Here is a 12,206-nt window from a genome sequence, read left to right as displayed (position 1 = left end):
AACCTCCACCAGGCCCTTTTTTGCTTTTACAGCCCTCCATCCACCCCGGGGTCAGTTCGCAAAGAAGGGGTGAATATGATAGTACAGATTCTATCACCAATATGTATATGTATAGATTATAGTGTAGGATGATTGTGATTGGCTGAGAGCAGGTCTTAAAGGGTTGCTCCTCGCCAGACCAGGTCAGTCTGGACTGGTCGACCTACATGTGAAATCCTCCAGTCTTCTTAATAAAAGCCTTGGTTTGGATTAACAAGCCTTTGATTCTTTCGATGCGCTCTACATCACCATCCTCTTTTTTAAGAGGTCTCCCCTCCCACTTTAAACCCATGTCCTCTAGTTTTTTACTCTCTTAATCTACAGAAAAGACTGGTTATCTTATCTATACCCCTGATAAAAGTGATTTTGTCAAGGTTCATCCTGAATTCATGCATCACACAGGACTGCGCTGCAAACTGTTGCATGTACAACAACACCATCTACAAATTCACTGATAGTGGGTTGTATAAAAAAGGGTAATGAGTCAGGATACAGGAGGGAGATTGAAAACTGAGCTGAATGATGCACCAACAACAACCTCACACTCAATGTCAGCAAGGCCAAGGAGCCAATGGTTGACTTTAGGAAGGAAAAACCAGAGGTATATAATCTAGCGATGATTGGGGGAAATCAGAGGTGGATAGGATGAGCAAATTTAAATTCCTGGGAGTCATTATCTCAGAGGAGCTTTCCTGGACCCAACACACCAATGGCATTGTGACCAAAGTATGTCAGAGCTTCTATTTCCTCAGGAGTTTGCAGCAGTTTGGTATGACATTGGAAACTCTGTCAAATTTCTACAGATATGTGGTTGAAAGTGTGCTGACTGGCTGCATCTCATCCTTGTCGCTAATTTTGTGTACTGGAGAAACCGACATTTCGGGCCTGAGCCATTCATCAAGGTATGAGTAAAATATAGACAAGAGCTGGAATAAAATTGTTGGGAGGTGGGGGACAATGGGAGGAGCACAGGCAAGACGTAATAGTTGGAACTGGACAAGGGCGGGAGGGCACAAGAGAAAATGGGGAAAGGGGATAGCTCTGTGAATGGAGAGGAAAAGGAATGGAGAGCTGGATGGAAGGTGGCAAGAGGAATAGGGAAGAGAGAGAGAACAGGAGGTGGTTGAGATGAAACCAGAGAAGTTAGTGTTTATGCCATTCAGTTGGAGAGTACCCAGCCGAAATATTAGGTATTGCTCCTCCAATCTACGCATGGCCCTGGTTTGGGAGTGCATGAGGCCATGGACAGACATGTCAGAGCAGGAGTGGGGTGCAGAATTGAGATGGTTGGCCACTGTGAGATCCCAATCATTGATGCGGACTGAGCAAAGGTGCGGATTCGATGTGAGGGGGTGCAAATACTGCTTGGATTTTTCTCTCAAGGAAAAAAAAGTGATCACACTGATGTAATATGAATCTTGCGCATGTGAATGGTGACTTACAAGTGTCAAAAATTTATCAATAAAATTTATTTTTGAAAGAATGCACTGTGTTGTGGGATTGTGGGGAAGGATAAGTAGTAAACTGGGCAAAATTGCAAGTAGAAGATTAAGGATTTAACTTGGGAAACTTTGGAAACAAAATTGATAAGGGTGATGAATACAACACTGAAATATTTCAGGCATTTTATATTTAAATGCAATAGATTATAAGAAACAAGGAAGATGATGATGTTGTAGCACAGCTGGAAGTTGGCAGGTATAACATTGTGACCATCAATGAGTCGTGGCTGAAAGAAGATCACAGCTGGGAACTACATATCCGTGGATACACAGTGTATCGGAAGGACAGGAAGGTAGGCAGAGGGAGTCGGGTGGTTCATCTGATTAAAAATGGAATTAAATCTTTGGAGAGATGATTCAAAATTCTTTTTTCATGGCATGCTACAGAACACGTAATATTACACAAAATTGCCCTCTGCCTGCCAGAAGGCAAAAAGTCACCATTTATATCACCTTGTGCCCCTCACAGTAAGAGAAAATGAAAAAAATAATCCCTTCAGAGTCACCGAGTGTCTCTGGATTTACCTCCAGTGCTCCTGCAGCCTCAGCAGTGTGTTCGATCCATTGGCAACCTGAGCTCCAGATCCAACCCTTGGAGGTGCAAAGGGACTTGGGAGTCATTGTGCAGGATACCCTAAAGGTTAACCTCCAGATTGAGTCACTGGTGAAGAAGACAAATGCAATATCGGCATTCATATCTTGAGGAATAGGATACAAGAGCAGGGATGTGATGTTGAGGCTTTATGAAGCACTAGTGAGGCCTCACTTGGAACACAGGGTATGGTCTTGGGGTCCTTATTTAAGAAAGGACGCGATGACTTTGGAGAGGGTTCCAAAAGGATTCACAAGAATGGTTCCAGGAGTGAGGGGATTAGCATATGAGGAATATTTAGTGGCTCTTTGACTGCACACTTTGGAGTTCAGAAGGATGAGAGGGGACAACATGGACACATTTCCAATGTTAAAAGGCCTGGACAGAGTCAATGTAGCAAAGCTGTTTCCAATGTGAGGGGAGTCTAGCACAAGAGGGCACAACTTCAGGATTGAAGGGCCCCCATTTAAAACAGAGATGTGGAGGAACTTCTTTAGCCAGAGAATGGTGAATCTCTGAAAAATGCTAACACGGGCAGCTGTGGAGGAAGGTACTTCAGTATATTTAAGGCAGGAATTGTAAAGTATCTGAATAGTCAGGGTATCAAGGGTTGTGGAGAGAAGACAGGGGCGGGACTGAGTGGGAGAATGGATCAGCTCATGAGGAAATGGCAGACCAGACTCGATGGGTTCAATGGTCTACTTCTGCTCCTATAGCTTATGGGAAGAAATATCACCCACTGTCACTTTTCAACAGTAGCCAATCTTTCATGGCAAAAGTCATATCCAAAGTTATTTTTTAAAAAAATCAGGTTTAGCAGTGTTTGTTTTTATTTTTTAAGAAAGCAACAATTTTCAAATGTTTAAACTGCATAGACAAGGAAACAGAATTATAATTTTACTGAGCTCATTTCTTTTTGTTGTGCTTAATAATTAATGGAATAACAATATACTTGTTCTCAAACAACAGCTGATCTCCTGAGGTTTCTACCTTTAATTTCCCCACACAAGCCAAATCATAATTTCCCTGCTGCAATGTCACTCGGTCTAAAGACCTCTAAAATTACTCCAGCTCTGCATTTACATTACTTCTTACATCAAGCAATTAAACTTCAATATACTTTCTGAAAATATAGAAGTAATGACATTACCTAATGACAAGCATGGGTTACTGTGATAAATTCATTTATTACACAGCAAGGTTAAATTATCTTTATGTTTGAGGAATTTAATTCTCTGAATCTGTTTTATTATGATATAGACCATATGCAACAGTGTTATGTTTATATTTTAGAAGGTTATAAGAATTCAATCTGCACCTTTTTTCACAATCCATTTTTCAATGGAAACCACAATACACATTCACCTCATTGGTTAGCTGACAGCCTGCTGAACTGAAGTGGAAGCATGTCATTGTTAATCCATAGGGATTGCCATAGAAAAAAAAGGATTGTGGAATTATTTAATTCCTCATTTTAATTATTTTGTAACCTTGTCTTCGTCACAGCCATTTGTTTGTATTTATTTAATCCTGTTGAAGGTAGTGAAGGGAGAATTTTGAAATGAAAGTGTTTGGTAATGGAAACATCCTTTTCCATTACCATGACTGAGAATGGATTGATCACTTTGTACATTCCCTGGCCCTAACTTATCTAAAAAATAAAAGACAAAACTAGGGACTGGAGTGAGGACAGGGTCCGTTTGAGATTTAAAACAAATTTATCATTCAACCAGGCTCATTCCTGTTTATGGACCAAAATACTGGCAAGTCTTTTCTTTAAGGACATGAATTCAATATCATCAGGTGCTTAACTCTCATGCATGCACCAACTGAACTCCAATGTGCAAACCCACCATTCATGCGCCAACCAAAGACTCGCACATGCGTGCAAGAATCAAGATGGCCATGCCCAGACTACGGACCCGGGACGCTGACTAACAAAGTAAGTATGCACATTCTGGCTCTTGCGTGCTCTGTATCCCTGCTATATTTGCCAAATACAACATTTGATTAAAAATTTTGCTTTAAGACTTCAGTACTCCATGTGGGATGGAAAAATTCCGACGCATCCATTTCAAGATACGACCGACCCTTCGGTCCCAATTACAGTCATAAGTTGGGGAGTACTTGTATACTAAATGTACTGGTGTCTAGGATTGTTCAACAGTCTCAAACAGAAGAAGCTGTTCCCCAGTCCTGGTTTTGATCCTCCACTACCTCTCCCTTGCAGGTAGTGTCTCAAAGATACTGCAGGCTGGGTGGTAAGGGTCCTCGATGATTCTCTGAGCCCTCTTTAAGCACCACTCCCTCCAGATATCAACAATAGAGGGAAGGGCAACCCCAGTGATCTTCCCAACAGCTTTAATCACCTTCAACACTGACCTCCGATCTGATGGTTTGCAGATACCATACTACATTATGATACAGCCATCTAGCTCGGATACTTGCTATTGTGCTCCTATGGAAAGTTGTTAGGATGGTGGTCGGAAGCCTTGCCCTCCTCAACCTCCTTACGAAGTGTAGGCGTTGCTGCGTCTTCCTGATGACTGAATTCAGTGCTCAGTGCGATGGGGCTTTAAATTTTGCTGCCAACCTGAACAGATTGTGGTCTTTCAATCAACCAGGTAAGGATCTAGTTGCGGACAGGGGCACCAAGTCACAGGGAGGATAGTTTATCCACCAGCCTCTAAGGTATGATTGTTTCCCTTCCTTCCTTCCTAAATCTTGACAAAGCTTATGATGGGTGAATCACCAAAATGTAGCTGTTATACTGATTAGCAGGTGAGGCAACTATATTTAAAATGCAAGAAAACCGCAGATGCAGAAAAACTAAATAAAAAAGCACTGGAATATTCAACAGAACATGCAGCCATCTATGGAGAAAGAAACAGATCATTTCAGGTCATTAACACTACATCAGTACATGACCCCACAAAATACTGCTTGACCTGCTGTGGTTCCTGAATCGGTAAGAGACAAACTCTCATTGCACTCCTCATAGCATTGACTATTTCAGCTACTTTGTCATATATCGTGGAAGACAGAGGGGAAAAGAACAACTGTGTAAAGTCATCAAGAAAGGCAGCATTGATAGAGAACATAAAGCGGTTCTGACAGTCAGCATTAGAATCTTTAAGGTTGGGTATAATGTTCATCAGGCACAGAGTGAAACTTTGCATTGTGCCTAGATCTTGCTTTACTTCAGATACTTGAGGATGTCATAAGGTACTCAGAGCAAGCTACACATGAGCCCTGTGATCACACAAGGAAATAGGAATGAGCCACTTGGCCACTCCAACCATCCCACTCTTCAATTTGAGTGATGATGGTGCTTCATGAACATCTGCAAACACTGTGATTGTAATAAAATTGCAAATGCTGGAGGAACTCAGCAGGTTTCACAGTGCCCATCGGAAGTAAAGATAAGTTTTCACACTTTTGAAGAAGGGGTCAGGTCCGAAACGTTGGTAATATATCTTTACCTCCTATGGACATTGCGAGACCTGCTGAGTTCCTCCAGCATTTCTGTGCTTTTATTATTATCCTTGTATGTGCTAGTTTCTGTGGAGCTCAACATAATCAAAGAGTCAACTCAGATTGATCAAAACAGGAAAAAAGGTGACATTATTTAAAATTAGATCAACAAGTATTATATTCATTGGAGAAAGGAATACATTTAGTATTACAGAATGCAGCAAAGGTTCAACTAAAGTTAAAAAAAATGTGACTCAGATACAGTAAATATGATTAAAAATTAATGATACATAAAGGTTTGTTCTATTATTGATGCTATGCTGAATAATATTGATGTTTCATAAGGTTCTGTTTTGAGACTGCTTCCACAACCATTTGAACAGAAGGCACGATATCCAAATTTTACAGCAAAGATGAAGGTAGCAAAGAAAAAGCAGATGAAATTCAGTCAGTAAATGTGAGGTAATACACGAGAAGGCTGATTCATGTGGAAAAGAAAAGGAATTTAGATGTGAATTTGCAAATTATATGGAATAAACAAGATAAAATGAGATAGTAAACTCATGAAAAGGTTGAAATTTGACGTCAAAATGCAGCTTTGGCCACTATGTTGAGGCATTATAGAGAAGAGGTCAGCAGATTCATTAGAATATTCACTGAAAGAAATAAAATACAAATTGTTGGGAAAATGAAGGTTGTCTCCATTAGAACGGCAACAATGATGACAGATGTACTTAGCAAGCAATCTAACCTTTAAACCATGGACTAGTCCAGTCCCTCATCTTATTCCAGGCCAACTACCCACCATCAGTCAAGGCCATTATTTTCATCTCTATTTTTATTTCAATCATTTTGCAATTTCATTTGAAAACTGATCATCATCCTGTTTTAACTTAAACTAAAACAGGAAGAGAACATGAACATCAAGTTTTCTAATTTTAGTAACCCCACCCTCTATTTGGTTCCACTGTTTCCAACTTTTCTTTATACAATTTGTTTTTAATTTTCTCTCCAAATTCCACCCCTCCCAATGGTCTCTCCCTCTTCCTGTCTCTCCACCTCCCTCACCTTCCATCTAATACCTTATGATCTCTTGACTCATCCCCTGCTTCTTTCCCACTTCATATGCTAATATCACCCCCTTTTTACTTTCGTCTTGATAAAGGGTCTCAACCCAAAATGTTAAATGATCATTTCTGCCCATGGATGCTGCCTGACCCACTAATTTGCTCCAGTGGTTCGTCATTTGCCCAAAACAAGAACATGTTCTTTTTTATATCACTTTGAAACCCTGTCCAATAAGAACTTTATTTGCCATAAAATACTGAGATCTTTTTGCATTTTCTCTTACTTTCAAAGTTAAAATTTATTGTCAGAGTACATACATGACATCACAAACAACCCTGAGATTCTTTTTCTGTGGGCCAGGCAGGATTTCTAATTACCAGTAACTGTAAACAGTACTCAAAAGAAAGAAATGTAAACAAACTGACTGTGAAATGCAGATGTAGATAGAAATATAAATAATGAGCAAAATACCAGTCCTTAAATGATTCTCTGAATTAATCAATTGTTCAGGAGTCTGATAGTTGAGGGGTAGCAACTATTCCAGAACCTGGTGGCATGAGTCTTGTGGCACCTGTCCCTCCTTCATGATGGCAGCAGCAAGAACAGGGCATGTTCTGGGTGGTGCAGATCTTTGATTATTGATTCTGCTTTCCAATTGCAATATTCCATGTAGATATACTCAATGGTGGGGAGAGTTTTTACTGTGATGTTCTAAGCTAAATTCACATTTTACAGGATTATTCACTCAGAGGTAATGGTGACCCCATACCAGGTCGTGATGCAGCCGATCGTCACACTTTCCACCACCCTGTGTTTAGGCATCATATTCTCATTACTATTGATCCTCATTGGCCACTTCATAATTTGGACCTTTTAAAGTTCTGGAGCAGCCATTCTCAATGGTGCACTCTACCCCCTCCTCCCTGCCTGGGGAGCCACACCACATTTAAATAAAAACCATTTTCTTTTCACCTCCTATAACAAATATTTGTTGTAGGAGAGAAATACAGAGAAAAAAACTAGACTGCTTCACAGGGAAGGAGGCCATAAACTTTGAGTAGAGTCCTCAGGGGGCCAGAACTGAAAAAAGGTTCTGGAGGTTTCATCCTAATAATTCTAACCATGAACAGTTGACAAAAGCATTTAAAGTAGCTAAGAGACTGGTTATTTTGTTACCTCTCTGTTTGGCCACAATCTAATCAGTCCTAGTATCAGTGAACCTTTGACCATCTTCTTGGACAAGGACATTATTAAGTAATTGTACATAAAACACTGAATATTTTTCTTGAAACAATAATTGATGCTTAAGATTGTTGATTGATAAATATTTTGGTCCAGCTGACATACTAATTACTAATGTAAATTGATGGAATCTTTTATGCAATAATATTCAGAGATTTGTGTGTTGCTGTTAAAATTTAACCTGCACACTCAACTACATGCTGCAATACTCTTAGATAAAATTGGGTTACAATCACAGACGATCATCTTCGAAGTGAAATAGAAAATATGTTCAGGGTATTGAAAGTTACTTTGTTCAAAGAAATTCTTTCTGCATATGGTATAATTTCAGGGCACCTGGAGATCAGATTACAATGGTAAGTCATCCTAATATGGTTCTAGACCTTTAAGCCACCTGAACCTTCTACTATTGTTTGATCCACATTAAATGGCATTGCACTAACCTGAATTGAATTTTCTTCCTCTTTGCCAGAATCACATAACTGTGAAACTTTGCTTTCCTCACAGGAAAGAAAGGTTTTATGCTGCACATGATCACCAATATTCCGTGAAGAGCAGGCAGTGACAGGGAAGTAACCTGGTTTTCCAGAAATCAGAGATGATGAATCACCGTCACTCAGATCAGAGCCTGTGCTATTTGCCTTGACTTTGTCTTGAACTTCGTTCCAGGTGGTTTCTCCTTTAGATCCCTTCATTGCTACCTTCTCATGTGGCAGGGAGACCCTGGAATATCAAATACCTGGTACAGCAAATGACAAGAATAAACTCCTGCTGTGAAGTCCAAAGGTAAACGGAGTAATTTGAGTTTTTAGTTGTTAAACAAAGATGACAATCTCCACCCCCTCTTCAAACGTAGGTAAACAATCTCTTCTTTGCACCCTGTTCAATGGCCTGCCTCCAATGCCTTTAATCTTTGCGCATGGCAAGTCAAACTGAAAGCTGTTTATTGCATCTGATACTGAATGAGAAATTGTGCAAAAGTGCCTCAGTTTGTGGTCATCATCCAAAGCTTTGTGCAATGCATTGCGACAGTATTGGTGAACAATGCAATGAACCTATCAAAGGATTTCAAGCTTTCGATAGTTGAATCAATTGTTGTACCAATTTAAATATTTAGAAGAAAATTTTAATACTCACAATTAAGTGGTAGTATCAGACTTGATTTAAATCAAAAAATGTTGTAAGATTTGGAGTTAAAATTAAATAAATTTCAAATTGCTTTTTTAAGATTAGCTTTAGCTGTGGCTAGAAAATGTTTGACAATTACTTGGAAAAATGAGACTAATTTGAGTATTCAACGATGGCATTTTGAAATGAGAGCTTTTATTCTGTTGGAAAAGATAACATATAATCTATGTAATAATTATTCTTTTTTTTTGTTAAAACCTGGAGTAAATGTGGTTGAATCATTAATTTTTTTCCCCAAGCATTAATGGCAGTGTCCCAAACCATTTCAAATAACTGAAGGGTGTTATGTTATTTCATCTCCTCTTCTGTCTTTCTTCCTTTCTTTTTTGGGGTAGTTTAGAGGGGGTTGGGAGGGTTAGGGTAGGGGGGTGGGGGTTGTAAGGGGTAATGTATGTATCTTTATTGTATGATTTAGTATGATTAATAAATAAAGTTTTCAAAAAACCCCCAAATTTTTATAAGAGAAAGCTGCATGAAAACTCTTTTTCAATTACCTTAGAGCAAGAGTTTAATTTGAATTGTTTGTTTCCAAAATGGTCACTTGAGTCCAATCCCAAGTGATACAATGAAAAAAGTTTCTTTAGCAACTGAAGGTGCAGGTTAGAAACTCCAAGTAAACACATGGTGAGTCTCTTAACATAAGCTTTTAACCACAGGTATATCAGGCACGAACACAGCATTAATTGACTCAGAGCACAGAAAGATTATGAGCTCATCTTTAAACAAAGATGGAAAGCTTAGTCACAGTGCATGGATCATGAATCATTGTTAAGCCACAATTATTGATTGTAATGCAGTCAACATGTTATTACGACCTCCCATTTCATTTATTGTGACTGTCACTTTAAGGGTTAATATAGGCTGCAATCATTCACAGTTGTGCTGGGACTGGATGGCACCAATCAAGTACAAACTATAAACAAAGTTGATGCTCTGGAGGAAGAGAAATAAAAATAGTTATTTATCCAGGAAAACAGGTGATGAGAGATTCATGTCAGTGGGACACTTAAGGAAACAAGATTTCATTATTGACCACCAACCAGGCCATCTGATGAACACAGCGATGGAATGACTGTGTGAAATGGATAATTCGGCTGATTCTCCTTACCAGGGGAATTATTGAGCCACCATGACCAAAGGAAAGGTCACTTTACCTGACCTGTATCTGGGTTTTGAAAGCAGAAGAATTGTTACATTGGATCATGACCAAATTAAATGGTCATTTCGACTGGGTTTTGGAACCATTGTGGAAGTCACTTGTTTTGTTTCCCCTATGCAAGGAAAAGGGGAGTTGTAACAACCATTCATCTGAAAGGAGATTTCTCAGCAAGAAACTTGACAAGAATGAGTTTTCAGCGATCCAGTCACTCAGTCATAGAAACATAGAAGATAGGAGCAGGAGTAGGTCATTCGACCCTTCGAGCCTGCTCCGCCATTCAACGAGATCATGGCTGATCTTAAAGTTCAGTACCCCGTCCCCGCCTTCTCTCCGTAACCTTTAATACCCTTATACTGAAGAAATAGATCTAATTCCCTCTTAAATATATTTAATGAACCTGCCTCTACTGCCCTCTGTGGCAATGAATTCCACAGATTCACCACCCTCTGGGTCAAGAAATTCCTCCTCATCTCGGTCCTAAATGGTTTGCCTATTATCCTCAAACCATGGCCCTGGGTTCTGGATTTTCCCATCCTTGGAAACATCCCATCTGCATCCATTCTGTCCAGTCCTGCCAGAAGTTTATATGTTTCTATGAGATCCCCTCTCAATCTTCTAAACTCCAGTGAGTACAATCCCAATTTGCGCAATCTTTCCTCATAAGTCATTCCTGCCATTCCTGGTGAATCGCCCCTGCACTCCCTCCTTTGCAAGAACATCCTTCCTTAGATAAGGTGACCAAAACTGCACACAATACTCCAGGTGTGGTCTCACCAAGGCCCTGTAGAGCTGCAGTAAGGTATCCTTGTTCCTATACTCAAACCCTCTTGATATGAAGGCCAACATACCATTTGCCTTTTTAACCGCCTGCTGTACCTGCATGCTCGCCTTCAGAGACCGATGTACAAGTACCTCTAGGTCTCTCTGTACTTCCCCATCTCTTAATCTATTGCCATTCAAATAGTAATCTGCCCTCCGGTTTGTATTACCAAAGTGGATAACCTCACATTTATCCACATTGTAGTGCATTTGCCATGTATCTGCCCAGTCCCTCAATTTATCCAAATCACACTGGAGCTTCCTGACCCCCTCTTCCATGCACACAACCCCTCCTAGCTTAGTGTCATCTGCAAATTTGGAGATATTACATCCAATCCCCTCATCCAGATCATTAATGTAAATTGTGAACAGCTGGGGTCCCAGTACAGATCCCTGTGGTACCCCACTGGTCACCGCCTGCCACTCAGAAAATGAGCCATTTATCCCAACTCTCTGTCTTCTACCTCCCAGCCAGTTCTCAATCCACATCAATACTTTTCCCCCAATCCCATGAGCTATGATTTTGGAAGCCAGTCGTTTATGCGGGACCTTATCGAAGGCCTTTTGGAAGTCCAGGTACACCACATCCACTGGCTCTCCCCCATCTATTTTACCTGTCACCATCTCAAAGTCTCTCCCACCTCCTTCGTGATTACTTCTGGGCACCGGTTAAAAGTCTATGTTTCAAGTATGAACTTGTAAGACTGAAATTTGGAATGACTGTCCAGAATCGTGTCTAAGCTGTAATGGCTTGGGACACATACACACACACAAAACACACACACACACACACACAACACACACACACACACACACACACACACACACACACACACACACACACACACACACACACACACACACACACACGTATATTTGTTGGGTGCTAAACTGGAGATCTTGATGGATGAAGTAAAAAGCAAGATAGTCTGCATTATCAGGAAGGCCTGAAGAAGCAGCTTGGAAAGCAGCACAAGTAGACAGCCAGATGTTAATACCAGCATCTAATCCAAAGATGCTGGACAAGGTGCCGAAAAAATATTAAATATTTTCACGGAAGTGATCAAGGTAAGTAAATATCGTATGTCACCTACTCAATCACTGACCACAGATCAGTTCTTTA

The 12,206-nt window shown here is 40.1% G+C and overlaps 1 protein-coding gene across 2 annotated transcripts in view; it reads right to left on the bottom strand.

Annotated features, from left to right (window-relative positions):
* The window catches only part of LOC138739518 (copper-transporting ATPase 2-like), a 146,060-nt gene extending 137,255 nt beyond the window's left edge, over positions 1 to 8,805 (bottom strand). For both annotated transcript variants that reach the window (XM_069891756.1, XM_069891755.1), the window contains exon 1: positions 8,361 to 8,805. In XM_069891756.1, the coding sequence (XP_069747857.1) occupies positions 8,361 to 8,612 (252 nt within the window). In that variant the 5' untranslated portion in view covers positions 8,613 to 8,805. The remainder of the gene's footprint in view (positions 1 to 8,360) is intronic.
* Between the last annotated feature and the right edge of the window lie 3,401 nt (positions 8,806 to 12,206).

This window comes from Narcine bancroftii, chromosome 7 (assembly GCF_036971445.1).
Source record: "Narcine bancroftii isolate sNarBan1 chromosome 7, sNarBan1.hap1, whole genome shotgun sequence".
Classification (NCBI taxonomy): domain Eukaryota; kingdom Metazoa; phylum Chordata; class Chondrichthyes; order Torpediniformes; family Narcinidae; genus Narcine; species Narcine bancroftii.
This window is presented reverse-complemented; position numbering and strand designations above follow the sequence as displayed.